Source organism: Fringilla coelebs (assembly GCF_963513975.1).
Source record: "Fringilla coelebs genome assembly, chromosome: 14".
NCBI lineage: Eukaryota > Metazoa > Chordata > Aves > Passeriformes > Fringillidae > Fringilla > Fringilla coelebs.
The window spans coordinates 950,514-964,907 of record NC_140040.1 but is presented as its reverse complement, the minus strand read 5'-3'; the positions used below and the strand labels follow the sequence as shown (position 1 = coordinate 964,907).

The 14,394-nt window shown below is 67.9% G+C and overlaps 3 protein-coding genes across 3 annotated transcripts; 2 read left to right on the top strand and 1 right to left on the bottom strand.

Moving 5' to 3' along the window:
• Positions 1-33: 33 nt before the first annotated feature.
• CHTF8 (chromosome transmission fidelity factor 8) lies at positions 34-1,640 on the bottom strand. The gene is made up of 4 exons (XM_084215465.1): positions 1,597-1,640; positions 1,036-1,075; positions 842-959; positions 34-773 (listed from the first exon to the last, which is right to left on the bottom strand). Exons 2-4 carry the CDS (start codon positions 1,056-1,058, stop codon positions 558-560), a joined length of 357 nt encoding a protein of 118 aa, XP_084071591.1. The 5' UTR covers positions 1,059-1,075; positions 1,597-1,640; the 3' UTR covers positions 34-557.
• Positions 1,641-1,682: 42 nt separating this feature from the next.
• On the top strand, positions 1,683-6,457 carry UTP4 (UTP4 small subunit processome component). Its single transcript, XM_084215183.1, has 16 exons — positions 1,683-1,911; positions 2,238-2,429; positions 2,514-2,598; positions 2,700-2,789; positions 2,894-3,102; positions 3,229-3,400; positions 3,481-3,572; positions 3,931-4,027; positions 4,215-4,279; positions 4,379-4,501; positions 4,606-4,765; positions 4,998-5,104; positions 5,326-5,421; positions 5,529-5,714; positions 5,793-5,903; positions 6,260-6,457. Exons 1-16 carry the CDS (start codon positions 1,753-1,755, stop codon positions 6,374-6,376), a joined length of 2,061 nt encoding a protein of 686 aa, XP_084071309.1. The 5' UTR covers positions 1,683-1,752; the 3' UTR covers positions 6,377-6,457.
• Positions 6,458-7,109: 652 nt separating this feature from the next.
• Positions 7,110-14,149, top strand: SNTB2 (syntrophin beta 2). Its single transcript, XM_084215016.1, has 7 exons — positions 7,110-7,548; positions 11,016-11,226; positions 11,623-11,833; positions 12,281-12,423; positions 12,555-12,751; positions 12,823-13,004; positions 13,188-14,149. Exons 1-7 carry the CDS (start codon positions 7,119-7,121, stop codon positions 13,278-13,280), a joined length of 1,467 nt encoding a protein of 488 aa, XP_084071142.1. The 5' UTR covers positions 7,110-7,118; the 3' UTR covers positions 13,281-14,149.
• The last annotated feature ends 245 nt before the right edge of the window (positions 14,150-14,394 follow it).

The window sequence follows — 14,394 nt, the reverse complement described above, 5'->3', positions numbered from 1 at the left end:
AAATCTATTTATTTTTGAACCTGCCAGGGGAATTTTTTTCCATATTTCGGGTGGAAAAGGCTGGTTTTTATATCCTGACGGAGTTGTGGAAATAAAGACTTGAAGTGAGGACACATAGTGTGTTTTGGGGAGGGTCCCTGAACCCCCTGCCCAACTTGAGGGAGGTTGGTCCTGAGACCCTGCGTGGCAGTGGTGTCCCTACAGCTGCAGGGAGCTGGAAGGAGACATCTCCACACTGGCACCTCCATGGATCCCTGGGACCTGCCGCACACTGTGGGCAGCCCCTGGGTGGGACACCCCTTCCCAGGCTCACAGGAAATCCCTACCTACCAGGAGCCATGGCCCCTGGGGTGATCCACAGGGTCTGTGGCCAAGAGCTTGTTTGCTCTCTGAAAAGAGTCATTTTTGGGGTGACAAGTGAGCCAGGAAGCGCCCAGACACCGGACCCAGCAGCGCCAGTGTCCCCTGTGCAGGACTGGGATGAGGTCCTGGATGTCCCCAAGTCCCTGCTGCTCCTTCCAGCAGCAGATCACAGTTCGTAGCCCGCATTCTTCCCCTCAGACCTTCTTGGGCACGTGGGTGATGATGGGCTTGGGGCGGGTTTTGAAGAGCAGTTTGGTTTTGATGAGGGCAGTCACGGTGTAGTGGCCGTGGGGCCCCACGGGGCCGGGCTGGGAGGCTCCTCCCTGCTTCACCAGCACAGCAAACGGCTTCTCCAGCTGCACCACCTTCCCGTAGAGGATGTGGTGACCCACGATGAGCACGGGGACGCCCTGGGGAGAGCGGAGGGTGAGGCTGGGCTGGACTGTCCCCGGCAGGCCCCGGCAGCGTCCGGCCTCACCTCACAGGTGTAGTGCAGGTCTCCCAGCAGGCTCCCGGCCAGGTCCCCACTCTGCCGGGGCTCCACCTCGCCCTGCAGCTCCAGCAGCACCCACTGTGCCAGGGTCCCCGTGCCACCGCTGGGGGAGAGATGGGGAGGGTCACCCGGGCCCCAGCAGGCACAGGGGCCATGGGGACGGGAGCCATGGGGCTCACCTGGAGATGACGATCTGCACCATGCCAGGCCTGCCAGGGGCTGCAGAGACACAGTCAGGAAAGGGGGAGCAGGGAGGGGAGCAGGAACCCCTGGCCCTTCCCTTCTGGGGACCCCAGGATGAACTTCCACCCCCGGGCCTCACAGACCACCCCCATGCACAGACCCCGTTCTGGGCCCACAGATCCTGAGATCCATCCCCCCCCAGGCCCTCCAGCCCCCCCGGTCCCCACAGACCCCCAAGTCCGGACCCCCAGCCCCAGCACACCCAGCCCAGCGCCTGACCCGCCCCGGCCCATCCCCTCCCCGGGCCCCAGAGAGCCCCGGGCCCAGAAACCGCCCCCCAGGCCCAGACCACCCTCCGGGCCCTGCAGCCTCCCCCGGATCCCTCCCGCGGGCCCCCGCGCCCTGCGCCCCCCGTGCCGCCGCCCGGTCCCGCGGGGCGCTGGTGCCCTCCAGCGGCGCCGGCGCCGTGGGGACGGCCCGGGGCAGCCCGCCCGGGTCTCTCGGGGCCGCATCCCTCCCGCCAGCACCGTGCGCTCGCCCCGGCCCCGCTCCCGCACCCGCCGCCGGCCCCGCACGAATCTCCCGCCGCGCCGCCGCTTCCGCTTCCGGTTCCGCGCGGGCGCCGGGGCAGCTCCGGTTCCGGCGCGCCGCGCGCACGTGGGGCGGAGCGGGAGCGGAGCGGAGCCGAGCGGCGCCGGGGCGGGCGGAGCGCCATGGGCGAGTTCGAGGTGCACCGGGTGCGGTTCTTCGGGCTGGTGCCGGCGGGCGTGCGCTGCCTCGCCTGCCACCCCCGCGGCACCCGCCTGGCCCTGGCTCGCACCGACGGCGCCGTCGAGGTGTACAACTTCGCCGCCAACTACTTCCAGGAGAAGGTGAGGGCGCCGGTCCGGGCCGTACCGGGATGTACCGGGCCTGTACTGAGCCGCGCCGGGCTTTATCGAGCTTGTAGCGGGCACGTACCGAGCCCGTACGGGGCTTGCTCGGTCGTTCCCTTCGGCATGGAGCCTGTACTGGGCCTGTACCGAGCCTGGCCGGGCCGTATCGAGCCGGGACCAGGCGTTACCTGGCCCTACAGATCCGCGCCGAGCCTGTTCCGGGCCTGTGTCGAGCCTCCCCGGGGCTGTACCGGGCGTTACCTGGCCCTGCCCATCCGTACCGGGTGGTACCGGTGCCGCGGTGTGACCCGGTCCCTGCGCAGGTGATCCCCGGGCACGAGGCGCGGTCGGTGGAGTCGCTGTGCTGGGCGGCCGGGGACCGGCTCTTCGGGGCCGGGCTCGGCGGGGACATCACCGAGTACGACCTGTCCGGGCTGAGCGCGGCCCGCGGTGTCGATGGCGGCGGGGGACCCATCTGGAGCATGGTGGCCAACGGCACCGGCACCCAGCTGGCGGTGAGTCCCGCCGGGAGCGCCGCCCGGGCCGGCGGCGCGGGGAGGGGGTCCCGCCGTGCCCCGCGCTGATCCCGGCCCCCACAGATCGGCTGCGAGGACGGCTCTGTCAAGATCTTCCAAGTGGTTCCTGGCGGGATCCAGTTCGAGCGGAACCTGGACAGGCGGAAAGGTGGGTCCAGGCTGCAGCACCGTCCCTCCGGCCATCCCGTCCTGGTGACCGCAGGACTGTGAGCCCACGGGCTCTCACATGGAGCTTCCCTTCCTCCCCAGGCCGTGTCCTGTGCCTGTCCTGGCACCCCTCGGACACTCACATCGTGGCTGGCTCCATCGACTTCTTCCGCGTGATCGACGTCACTTCAGGTACTTCCTGTCCTGGGAGCAGCCCCATCCCATCCCCCGGCACCACCGGCACCCACCGGGCACCGGGGGATCCCCCGGCCACCCTCCACCTTCTCCCACTGCAGGCCAGACGGTGCAGAGGATCATGGTGAACCACCACGTGGAGAAGGCCAAGCGCGAGTGCGTGGTGTGGGCCATCGCCCTCCTGTCCAGCGGCACCGTGGTCAGCGCCGACTCCTTTGGGAGGGTGCAGTTCTGGGACTGGCAGCAGGGCACGCTGGCAGAGTCCCACACCGTCAGCACCTCGGCTGTGCTCTCGCTGGCCGTGTCACAGGTGGGTGACACCCCCAGGTCCCCCTGGCTGACGGGGAGCGGGAGCTGCTGCACTCGATGCCTCCTGGCAGTGCCCTCCTGTTGTTCCCAGTCTGCTCCCACAGCCCCATCCCGTTTCCCTCCGCAGAAGGAGGACAGCATGATCGTGGGCACCTCAACCGGGGCCACCTACCATCTGCAGCTGCTGCCCGTGAGGCTGGGCGGGCTGGAGAAGCGCTGGGTGCGGACAAAGCCCTTCCAGTTCCACAGCCACGACGTGCGGGCCGTGGCACACAGCCCCACCGCCCTCATCTCCGGGGGTAGGACTGCGGGGGGCACTGGGACTGGGCAGGATCTGCCCTCCCAGTCCCGGCTGGGCTGATCCGTGCTTGGCTTCCAGGCCTGGACGCCCAGTTGGTGATCCGCCCGCTGATGGAGAAGGTGCAGAAGAAGAGCTACGACGCAGCGCTCCGAAAATTCACCTTCCCCCACGTGAGTGGTGCAGGGACTGGGGTCTTGGAGCTGATGGGGCTGGCAGAGCTGGATCTCCCTGCCCCTCCAGGTGCCCTCATTGCCTGGCTAGGGTTCCTTCCGTGTCCCTGGCTCCCTCCTCTGCCCCGTTGTGTCTCCTTTTTGGTACATCTGGAGGCTCTGCCAAGGAGCAGTGCAAGTTGTCAAGCTGGTCTTGCTGGTCCTGCTGGGTCTCCATCTACAGGCTCCCATCCCACGGGACCTGATTTCCCTGCTCTCCCCCGCTCGGAGTCACCAGCACCCCTGGGCATTCCGGCTGTGCCCCAGCCCGTTGTGCCAGGCCGTGTGTCCCTGACATCCTGCCTGTTTTTCCACGCAGCGACGCCTCGTCTCCTGCGCCAGGAAAGCCCGGCTGCTCCTCTTCCAGTTCTCCCAGTACCTGGAGCTCTGGAGACTTGGCTCCACTGAGGAGACCGGTGAGTCACAGGTGCAGCTCTCTGGTGTCAGCTCCCTGGCAGAGCCCAGGCTGCCAGCAGGATTTTGGGATTGAGCTGTCCTGGGGCTCAGGAAGGGTCTGGGCACTCCTCCAGGATCCCCAGCTGCTCAAAGAGCCCCGTGTGGTTTTCCCACTCTCACTGGTGGTCTGTGTGGTTCCTTCCCCAGGAAAGGACGGCGAGGTCCTTCCGTTGTGCCGGATGCCCGAGCACCTGGTGCAGCTCAAGAGCAAGGTAGGGCTGAGTGGGCTGGGGTGCCCCTGGGGCAGCCAAAGGGTGTGTGCTGTGCTCTGGGGGTTCCTCGGGCCCCCCTGAGTCCTGTGGCGTTCCCAGGGCCCGGAGCACATCTACTGCAGCTGCGTCTCGCCCTGCGGCACCTGGCTGGGCTACTCCACGGCCTCCCGCTTCCAGCTGTACCGCGTGCGCTGCGACGGGGACGGCGTCAGCCTCAGGAAGGTCAGGGGCTGGGGGGGCCTGGGGGCTGGCCTGACCACTGTCACTCATGGGGACTGTGGGTGGCAGTGGGGTGGCTGCCAGGGCTGCGTTCTCCCCACTCCCAGGTCCCCAAAGTGCCCAAGCTGCTGCCTCCAGCCTACCAGCTCCAGTTCTCCGCCGACTCCGAGAGCCTCTTCGTGGCCTCCGCTCGAGGATCTGTCCACGTCTTCCAGCTGCTGGAGCCGGGGGGATGCAAACACCTGCACACGCTGCGGCCGCCCTCAGGTGTGGGCTGGGGGGAGCCGGGTGCGGCTGGGGGTTCCTGGGCTCTGCGTCCCCCTCCTCTGTGGGTGCAGAGGGGGGCGTCCCCCTTTCCTGCCCTCAGGGATGTGTGAGTCTCTCCTGGGGGTGTTTGTGCCCTCGTGGCCTGGCGCTGGGCAATCAGGGGGGATCTGGGACTCGGTGTCTCTGGGGTTTGGGGCTGCCAGCACCCCTCTGAGCCCGAGGCTCTCTGCAGGCTGCTCCGAGGCCGTTTACCTGCTGGCGCCGAGCGCGGACGGGCACTGGCTGGCAGCCGTCAGTGGTGACTGGGCCATCCACATCTACAACCTGAAATGCTTCAAGGTGGGCCTGGGAGTGACCCCCCAGCCTCAGGGGACATGGGCTGGGGGACTCAGGAGGCACAGCCCCCCGGGAGCCATCACTGCATCCCTGGAGCAGGGCTGGGGTGGGTGTGGGAAAGGGGTCAGAGGCAGTTCTGGAGGTTCTGGTCAGGGGTGGGTGTGCGGGAGAGCTGTCAGCAGCAGCCCTGGCGGGTCCCATCAGTGCACTGTCCCCTCCTGCAGCATCACTGCGTGGTGCCCAGCTACGACTGCGCCGTATCGGCCCTCGCCATCCACCCCAGCACCAACAACCTCGTCATCGCCTACTCGGACCAGCAGGTAGGAGCTCTCCTAGTCGAGCTCTCTTGGCCCTGCTCCCTTCCCTGGCCGGAGCTGCTGGCAGGAGCAGACGCCCCTGAGCGTGGCCCTGCTGCGCTGCCCCGCAGCTGTTTGAGTTCAGCATCCCCGAGAAGCAGTACACGAGCTGGAGCCGCGCCGTGCAGAGCCGGGGGCTGCACCGCGCCTGGCTGGAGCGCGACTCGCCCATCACTCACATCGCCTTCAACCCCAAGAACCCCTCGCACATCCTGCTCCACGACACCTACCTGCTCTGCGTGCTCGACAAGTCCCTGGTGAGCGGGCGGGAGGGCCGGGGGGCCGGGGGGCTCCTGCAGAGCCTGACCCGCGCTGTGCCCGCTCCCCTCCCGCAGCCCCTGCCCGACGACAGCGCCCTCCTGATGAACCAGAGCACCCTGAAACAGCTCCCAGAGACGGCCAGGAAGAGGCAGCTCCACGCCTTCAAGATCTGCAAGAAGTTCCAGGTGGGTGTGGGGGAGCGGGGTTGGGGAGGTGCTCAGCTCTGGAGAGAGACTTGGAACAAGGGTATGGACAGCGCACAGGGAATGGCTTCCCACTGCCAGAGGGCAGGGTTAGATGGCATAGTGGGATGGAATTGTTCCCTGGGTGGGCGGGGAGGCCCCGGCACGGGTGCCCAGAGCGGCTGTGACTGCCCCTGGATCCCTGGCAGTGCCCAAGACCAGGTTGGACAGAGCTTGGAGCGCCCTGGGATAGTGGAAGGTGTCCCTGCCCATGGCAGGGGGTGAAACGAGATCCTTTTAAGGTCCCTTCCACCCCAAACCATTCCCTGATTCCATGATTCCCATCTCCTGCCGTGCAGCCACTGCTCTTCATGGATCTGCTGGACAAGAACTGCCTGGTTGTGGTGGAGCGACCCATCATGGACTTCAAAACCCAGCTGCCTCTGCCTGTCCAGCAGAAGAAATTTGGCACCTGAGAGCAGAAGAAGCCACTCCAACCTTGGGAACTGTCTCTGTGCTGCCTTCCTGGGGCACTGTAAGAATTTTCTTAAGGTGCTGTAGGAATAAAACCTCGCTGTTGTGTAGATGCCCAGGCTCAGGGCTCATCCTTGTGTGTGACTACCTGTTGTCACACCACCATCATGTCATCATGATTTTCATATCCTTCCAGTTCTCCTCCCTGGGGCGCGGGGACAAGGTGACACCCCGAATTCCATCCCCTTTCCCTCTCAGTGTCTAATCCCAGCGTTGGTTTCTCTCTCCCCAGCGGTTGCATGGGTCCGTGGGTGCTGCCTGGGGCTGGGCAGCCTCATTTCCTAAGGACGGGGATCTGGGGGTGTTGCGTGGCGCAGGGAAGCGCCATTCCCCCATGATGGAGGGAGAGAAATCGGGGATCCCGGGACAACACGGGAGATTTAAAACGTAGCTCGTGAAATAAATCGCAGCGCGCCAAATAAATCTCCGCGCCAGACATGGCGTTCGGGGGCGTGGCTTCCTAGGCCCCGCCCTTCATCACTACCAATCACAGCAGCGGCGGCTTAGCCGCCACCTCTCTGATTGGTGGCAGCGGCGGTGGGGGCGGGGCGGCCCCACCCCGTCCTCCCGTGCCCCCGAGCCTACCGCAGCGCGCCATGCGGGCGGGGGCGGGGCCGCAAACCGCGCCCTCCGCCAGGCCACGCCCCTTCCCCGGTGACCGGCGGCGGCGGCGGCGGCGGCGGCATGGCCGTGTGGACCCGGGCTTGTAAAACGGGGCTGCTGGAGCTGCTCCTGCGGGAGCGCTGGGTCCGCGTGTCGGCGGAACTGACCGGGGAAACGCTGAGCTTAACGGCGGAACCGGGAACCGGCGATCCGTCGGTGGTGAACGGCGTGGTGAACGGCAACGCGGAGGCGGCGGCACCCGGTGGCGTGAGGAGGGTGCGGGTGGTGAAAGCGGAGGCGGGAGGGCTCGGGATCAGCATTAAGGGAGGTCGGGAGAATCGGATGCCAGTGCTGATCTCACGGATCTTCCCGGGATTGGCGGCGGAAAGGAGCGGAGCGCTCCGGTTAGGCGACGCCATCCTCGCTGTTAACGGCGTCGATCTCCGCGATGCCACCCACGATCAAGCTGTGCAGGCGCTGAAGAGAGCCGGGAGGGAGGTCATCCTTGAAGGTAACGCCTCAACCCCTTCCTCTCCCCCCAGTCCCCGGTTCGGGCCCCTGCTGCTCTCCTGTCCGCCGCCCCGGTGCTCCCCCGCCGTTACCGACTCCCACCACACCTCCGTGCCTCTGTCGCCGGACTCCCGGACGCCTTTTGGGTCCCTTTTCCTGGTGTGGGACGCCACTCTCCCACCCCAGTCCTGGCGCGTTTGTGTGTCCCCCCAAATCCCCGAAGCCACGGGGGGCCCCCAGGCGCGGGGACAGGGACTGGCGCGTCTCCCCCGGCTCGGGCTGTTCCCTCTGTGGCAGGGTGGGGACCCCTGGGGACAAGGACAGGATTTCCCCACTGATTGTGTTCCTCCAGGACGGACTTGGGTCCCTCAGAGACAGACCTGGGGTCCCAGGGACAGGCTCAGGGTCGTCCCCCAGGATAGACTTGTTGTCCCCTGGCTGTGGCGTCCCCCTGAACAGGTTGTCCCCTATCCTTGGTGACAATCCCCAGGCTGGCTGAGTGTCCCCAGGGAGGGCTGTGACCCCGGGCGTCGGTCAGGCTCTGCCCCCGTCCCTGCGGGCTCAGCCCCCGGCAGGCTCGGTGTCCCCTGGGCCCTGTGCCCAGCACAGCTGGCTCGGGGCTGGCCTGGCAGAGCCACCGGCTCCTGCCCGACCTGTTCCCGGCAGCCCGACAAGCTCGGGCAGGACCTGCCCAGCCCGGTGGCGCGGCACGGGGCTCGTGCCACGGGGCACCGCCAGGCCACCAGCCCAGTGCCGTGGGTCAGGGTGGGCTGCCAATCACACAGTGCTGTGTGCCACACACACCGTCCTGGCGTCCTGGCATGTCCGTCTGTCCTCTGCTGCGTGAGGCTGCTCCATGGGCACGGTGCCCGTTGGGCACAGGGTACAGGGACGGGTGCTGCTGCTTTGCCACGCGCCCCTGGCACACTGCAGGGGCGTGAGGGGACACGGCTGGGCTCCCTGGTGCTTGGGCACAGCTGGCTCGAGGGGCTTGGGCAGAGCTGGGGTGCCAGAGGGGCCGAGGTGGAGCAGCGGGGTCAGGCTCGGTGCTGTGGTCGGGGGCTGCTGTCGGACACAGCGAGGGTCCCCACGGGACCCCGTGCCTGGCTCAGCACGTCCTTCCTCCTGCTGTCCGTCCTTCCTCCTGCTGTCCGTCCTTCCTCCTGCTGCCCAGCTGTTTGATCCTGTCCCACAGGAGCTGCAGCCCCGTGCTGTGTTTGTCCCTCGCTTCCGCCACGGGCACGGGTGCCGCAGCAGATGCCTCTTCCCTTCCTTTCCCTTCCTTTCCCTTCCTTTCCCTTCCTTTCCCTTCCTTTCCCTTCCTTTCCCTTCCTTTCCCTTCCTTTCCCTTCCTTTCCCTTCCTTTCCCTTCCTTTCCCTTCCTTTCCCTTCCTTTCCCTTCCTTTCCCTTCCTTTCCCTTCTCACTGTGCTGGTCTGCTCCCATGGCTCTGGTGGGACCATCCAGTGGTCAGCTGCTATCAGCAGACCCTGCAGAGGAGCTGGTGGGGGACATTGGCCATGCCATCCAGCCCCATCCCTTCTCACAGCCCTGGAGCTGTGACCACCCTGGCAGGTGCCAGAGCTTCTCCCGGGCTCCGTGCCAGTGCTGGAGGGGAAACCATCAGCATCTCCGTGGGGCTGGTGTCACCCATCCTGGGGGCTGGGTTTGGCCTCAGGGCCCACGCCAAGCACCTCCCCGAGCACCCACAGCCCGTCTGCCGCCCTGGGGGAAGGGAGCCCTTCCGCCCGCGGGGAGCTGTGGGTGCGGCGCGGGCCGCGGGCACTGCCAGGGCTCACCGGGCACAAGCCTTGGGAAACCCGGTGGTGTTCCCTGCTGGGTGCAGGGGGCTCGGCCCCGGTGTGGAGCCGGCAGTGCCGTGCAGCCGGAGCTGCCGCCTTCCTGCGGCGAGGCAGGCCAGGGGCGCAGGCGACAGCTGGGCTTCCTCTGTGGCGAGCGCGTGGGTGGGGCGGCAGTGCCTGTGCCGGGGTGATGGTGGCCCTGCCAGGGCAGCGGTGCAGCTGTGTGCTGGTCACCGGCGCAGCAGAAGCAGAAGGGGCGGTTGCGGGCGTCACCGCCCCTGCGCCAGCCACGTGCCTGCTGGCACAAGGGGCTCCGTGTCCTGCCTGCGCCACGGATGCGTCCCACTGAAAACTGGGAGCCATTTCTGCTGCCCCACCATGGCAGACACAGTCCTGGGCATCCGCCATTCCTGGTCACCACGGGGCACCCACGCTCCTCTGGCAGCGCCCTGGCACAGCGCTCAGGCTCCAGTGCTGCTGCCTGCCCAGTTTGGCCTCTCGCCCTCCTGACTCCGCCGGGGTCAGTGCCTGCACCGCAGGGTCGCAGCGCCGTGAGCTGCAGCCCCCGCGTGCTGAGCTCCCTCCCAGTGCTGGAGGCAGCTGCCCACATCTGGCAAACATCTGCCGAGCGGCCCCGCAGCGGGAGCTGCCGGCCGTGCTGCTGCCCGCGGCGCTCCCCGCCCGGCCCGCCCAGCCGCGGGATTAGGGGTGCGGGGCCGGCGGTAATCCCGGGATCAGCGCGCCGGCAGCTAATATTAACTCCTGTGCTGCCCACAGCAAGGGCAAGCACTTCGTGGCTCAGCAGAGCCGGTGGGAAGGCGGGGGGCCGGTGTCTCCTGCCCATTTCCATCCCTGCCGTCCCTTCCTTGCTCCCCCTTCCCGCTCGCAGCCCCGCAGTGAAGGATTGGCAGCAGCACAGCCTGGGCCCCACCAACAGTGTTGCTCCCCCTCCAGAGGGCCTGGCTGTGGCATCGTGCCGGCTCCAGGATCCTTTCACCACTGGCTTCCCAGGGCTGAACAGCCTATTTGCTGTTTTGGTTTGGTTTTCCCTCTTGCTGCCCCATCTCTGTCCCCAGTGCGTCCCTCCCTTGGCCTTGGCTGCCGGGGCTGGCGGGGCCGGCCAGAGCCGCGTCCGGGCGGGGGTCCAGGGCTGCTGTCAGCGGGGCGGTGCTGGGCTGGGACACTCCGGGGGGAGCAGGAGCTGGAGCTGGTGCCTCCTTCCTTCCTTCCCGGCCTGGAGAGGCGCGTGGAGCCGGGATGTCTTGGCTGCACACCCTCCTCCTCGCCCTGTGAAGCAGAGGCCGGCTGCCGTCGGGGTGTGAGCGACAGCGCCGGCCCAGCATCGCCGGCAGGGCTGGAAACTTGGCGGGCACAGCCCTGGCCGGGCAGGATGGGACCAGGATGGGCTGCAGCCTGACCTCCCGCCCAGCACCATTGTCCTGTGGCGCCTTCCCCTTCCTACACCCGCGCCGGCCGCGGGATGAGCTGCCAGCCCCGTCCTTCACTCGGGACATCCCTGACCCGGACAGGGTGGGACCCCCCCAGGACCCTCCAAGCCTTGGTGTGGGAGGCTCACGTTGCCCGATCAGATGGACCCTGGGGCACAGGGCTGTGGTGTGGGGCTGCAGGACCCTCCCCAGGCCTGACTGTGCCCCCGCTCCCCACAGTGAAGTTCATGCGGGAGGTGACCCCCTACATCAAGAAGCCATCGCTGGTGTCAGACCTGCCGTGGGAGGGGGCGGCCCCGCAGTCCCCCAGCCTGAGTGGCAGCGAGGACTCGGGGTCCCCCCAGCACCAGGGCCCCCGTGACCGCAAGGTGATCCCCCTCAAGATGTGCTTCGCCGCCCGGAACCTCAGCATGCCCGACCTGGAGAACAGGTGAGGGCAGGGGCTGCCGCTGGGTGCCCGTGGGGGAGATACTGCTCCCCAAAGACCCCCAGGACGGGACTGGGTCTGCCCACCAGTGCCAGTGGGAGGGACCCCTCACCCCATGGACAGCCTGGGCACAGCTGGGGGCTGCCCCTCGCTGAGGCCATGACCCCCTGCTTTGCCCCCTGAGCTGTGGAAGGACACTGCAGAGGGTTTGGCTGGGGCCAGGGCAATGCCATGTTCCCTCCCAGCCCCCTGGCAGCCCCTCTGCCTTGAAATGAGGGCTGAAAGCCCTGGCAGGTGGAAATGCTCAGCGGAGGCCCCAAAGCAGTGCAGCCAGTTTGCGGTGCTGGGCCCGGGCAGGGGCTGACATCCCACCCTGGGCCGTGTCCCCGTCCCCTGCAGGCTGATCGAGCTGCACTCGCCGGACAGCCGGAACACGCTGGTGCTGCGCTGCCGGGACACGGCCACGGCCCACGCCTGGTTCAGCGCCCTGCACGCCAACATCACCGCGCTGCTGCCCCAGGTCCTGGCCGAGCTCAACGCCACGCTGGGCTCTGGCAGCCCCGCGGCTGGCGGCCGGGAGGTGAAGCACATCGCCTGGCTGGCCGAGCAGGTACGCTCTGGTGGGGTGTGCCGGGGTGCTCCCTGGGACAGCAGTGCCAGGGATGTGCTGAGGATGCCGCTGGGGCGGTGGATGCAGCCAGAGAGCCCGACCTGGGCTCTGGCACTGCTGCTCTCCCATCCAGCTATGCCCCGGTGATAGCAGCATTTCCTGTGCCCTCGGCCCCTTCTCCCACTGGGGTTTTCCAGATGGAACCCCTCATCACACCCTCCCTATTCCATGAATTCACTGCCTGAGAGCTGCAGCCAGCCTGGCAGTGTGGTGAGCAGGACCCCTGGGGGCTGCTCCCAGCTTGGTTTCCAGGATGGCAGCGCTGTGGATGCTGCCTGGCAATGGGGAACCACTGGCTTGGGGTCCATCTGACCGTGGGCTCGGGGCTTGTGTGCCTGGGCTGTGGCGGGCCCCTGGCACCCCTCACGGTGCCCGGGTGCCCGGCAGGCACGCCTGGACGGCGGGCGGCAGCAGTGGCGGCCGGTGCTCATGGCAGTGACGGAGAAGGACCTGCTGCTCTACGATGGGATGCCCTGGACCAGGGACGCCTGGGCCTCACCTTGCCACAGCTACCCGCTGGTGGCCACCAGGTGAGCTGGGCTGGGCCCCCTCGGGCCGTGGCTCTGCCTCAGAGCGGGGATGAAACACCGGAACGCCGATGGGGCGACTCGGTGCCAGCGCTGCCATCGCGCCCTGACCCCGGCCGTCCCTTCCCCTCCAGGCTGGTGCACTCCGGCTCCGGGCGCCGCTCGCCCGCGCTGGGCTCGGAGCTGACGTTCGCCACGCGGACGGGCTCTCGCCAGGGCGTGGAGATGCACGTGTTCCGCGTGGAGACCCACCGGGACCTGTCGGCCTGGACGCGCGTGCTGGTGCAGGGCTGCCACGCCGCGGCCGAGCTGATCAAGGAGGTGACCGTGGGTGAGTGCCGCGGCGCGGGGCCCCCGCTGCCCCCGGGCCGCCTCCGGGGCTGACGGCGGCTGTGCCCGCAGGCTGCACGCTGGGCGGGCAGGAGGTGCAGCTCTCCATCCACTACGAGGGCGGGTTCACCATCTCCCGGGACGAGCCGGGCTCCAGCGTGCTCTTCCGCTACCCCTACGAGCGGCTGAAGATGTCTGCGGATGACGGCATCAGGACCCTCTACCTGGATTTCGGGGGCCCTGAGGGGGAGCTGGTGAGGAGGGGGCAGCCGGGCTCACCCCCTGGTTTGGGGGGTCTTCCTCTGGGGGAGCCCCTGCTTCCTCCTGCTTTCCCCCATCCCTGCGGCATCCCAGCTGCCCAGACTCACTGGAGCCCTCAGCCCTGCGGTCCCCGGTGGGATGGGGCGGGGCTGACACCGCTCTCCATCTCCCCCCAGGCGCTGGACCTGCACTCCTGCCCCAAGCCCATCGTCTTCGTCCTGCACACCTTCCTCTCGGCTAAAGTCACCCGCATGGGGCTGCTGGCATAGGTGCCCCAGCCCCCTCGCCCTGTCACCAACCAGCTGGGGGTCACAGAGGGCCCCCCAACCTCTCCTGCCCCATCGGTGCCTTGCTGGGACTGGGATCGCTGCCCTGAGAGCCGCCGGGAATGCGGCAGGATGGCTGCGGGGGGCTCGCCCCTCCTGCCCCAGGCCAGCGCTGCCGGCCCCCCAGTGCCCGGGGGGCTCGGGTTACACACACCAGCTTTAATCCCCCCGGGGCTGAAGCCATCGCTGATCTCACCGCCTGTGCCTTGGAGCGGGGCCAGCTCGGCCCCCCCGCCTTGGGGACCCCCGTGTCCCCAGCTCGCCTCCAGGGGAGCCGGTGTCCCCCTGCCTTGGGGCTTCCCCCAAGGAGGTCACAATGTCCTCACATGGGGCAGGGCTGGGGCTGTGGGACCCCCCCATTGCTGCATGACAGGGTCTGCACGCCCTGCTCAGGGTGGGGGGACACATTTGTCTTACAGGGGGCACTCATGGGTGCAGAGGGGGTGCACTGGCCCAGGGTCCTGGTCCCTGGAGCTTGGCCTCCCCCCCATGCCCCACCGCCCCCCAGCAGTGCCCCCCAGATCTCCCAAAGGCTGAGCAAACGCCGTGTCTGTGCCCGGGCCGGGGCTGCAGGGACCCCCGGGGCTGTCCCTCCCCCGGGGCAGGACATGTAGATTGATGCACTTTTCGCTTTTTGTACTTTCCCTCCCCTTGGGGGCAGCTCCCACACCCTGGGGGCTGGAGGGCCCAGGGAGGACCTGCAGGGCTCCCCCCTCCTGCCGGGACCCCCGCACCCCCCGGCCAAACTCCTGCGCGGGTCTCTGCTTCTGGGGGCTGTGGGCTCCTGTGGGGTGCTGGCTCGGGCGCTGCCCCCCTCCTTCTATTTTTGTATTCTTTGTAAATCGCTATTTATATCAGATTGCCTTTTCCAGGGGCTCCGGGTCTCATTTTGAGTCTGGGGTGGGGATGGGGGGAGGAATGAGGGTCTCTGGAAGGAGGGGGGGTCCCTGGGGGTGATGGAGGGTCTCTGGAAGGAGTGGGGGGGTCCCTGGGGGAGCTGGGGCAGGGTCTCTGTGGGAATTTCTGAGGGGCCTGGGGCAACTTTTCCAGCAGGGGC

Excerpts from the sequence above, each read along its gene's own strand:
- CHTF8 (XM_084215465.1), bottom strand. The coding sequence starts at position 1,058 with ATGGTGCAGATCGTCATCTCCAG. Across the intron at positions 960-1,035 it reads GTGCAGATCGTCATCTCCAG|CGGTGGCACGGGGACCCTGG; the intron begins GTGAGCCCCATG and ends TCTCTCCCCCAG. Across the intron at positions 774-841 it reads ACCTGCACTACACCTGTGAG|GGCGTCCCCGTGCTCATCGT; the intron begins GTGAGGCCGGAC and ends CGCTCTCCCCAG.
- UTP4 (XM_084215183.1), top strand. The coding sequence starts at position 1,753 with ATGGGCGAGTTCGAGGTGCACCGGGTGCGGTTCTTCGGGCTGGTGCCG. Across the intron at positions 2,599-2,699 it reads GAACCTGGACAGGCGGAAAG|GCCGTGTCCTGTGCCTGTCC; the intron begins GTGGGTCCAGGC and ends CTTCCTCCCCAG. Across the intron at positions 4,280-4,378 it reads TGGTGCAGCTCAAGAGCAAG|GGCCCGGAGCACATCTACTG; the intron begins GTAGGGCTGAGT and ends TGGCGTTCCCAG.
- SNTB2 (XM_084215016.1), top strand. The coding sequence starts at position 7,119 with ATGGCCGTGTGGACCCGGGCTTGTAAAACGGGGCTGCTGGAGCTGCTC. Across the intron at positions 12,424-12,554 it reads TACCCGCTGGTGGCCACCAG|GCTGGTGCACTCCGGCTCCG; the intron begins GTGAGCTGGGCT and ends CTTCCCCTCCAG. Across the intron at positions 12,752-12,822 it reads GATCAAGGAGGTGACCGTGG|GCTGCACGCTGGGCGGGCAG; the intron begins GTGAGTGCCGCG and ends CTGTGCCCGCAG.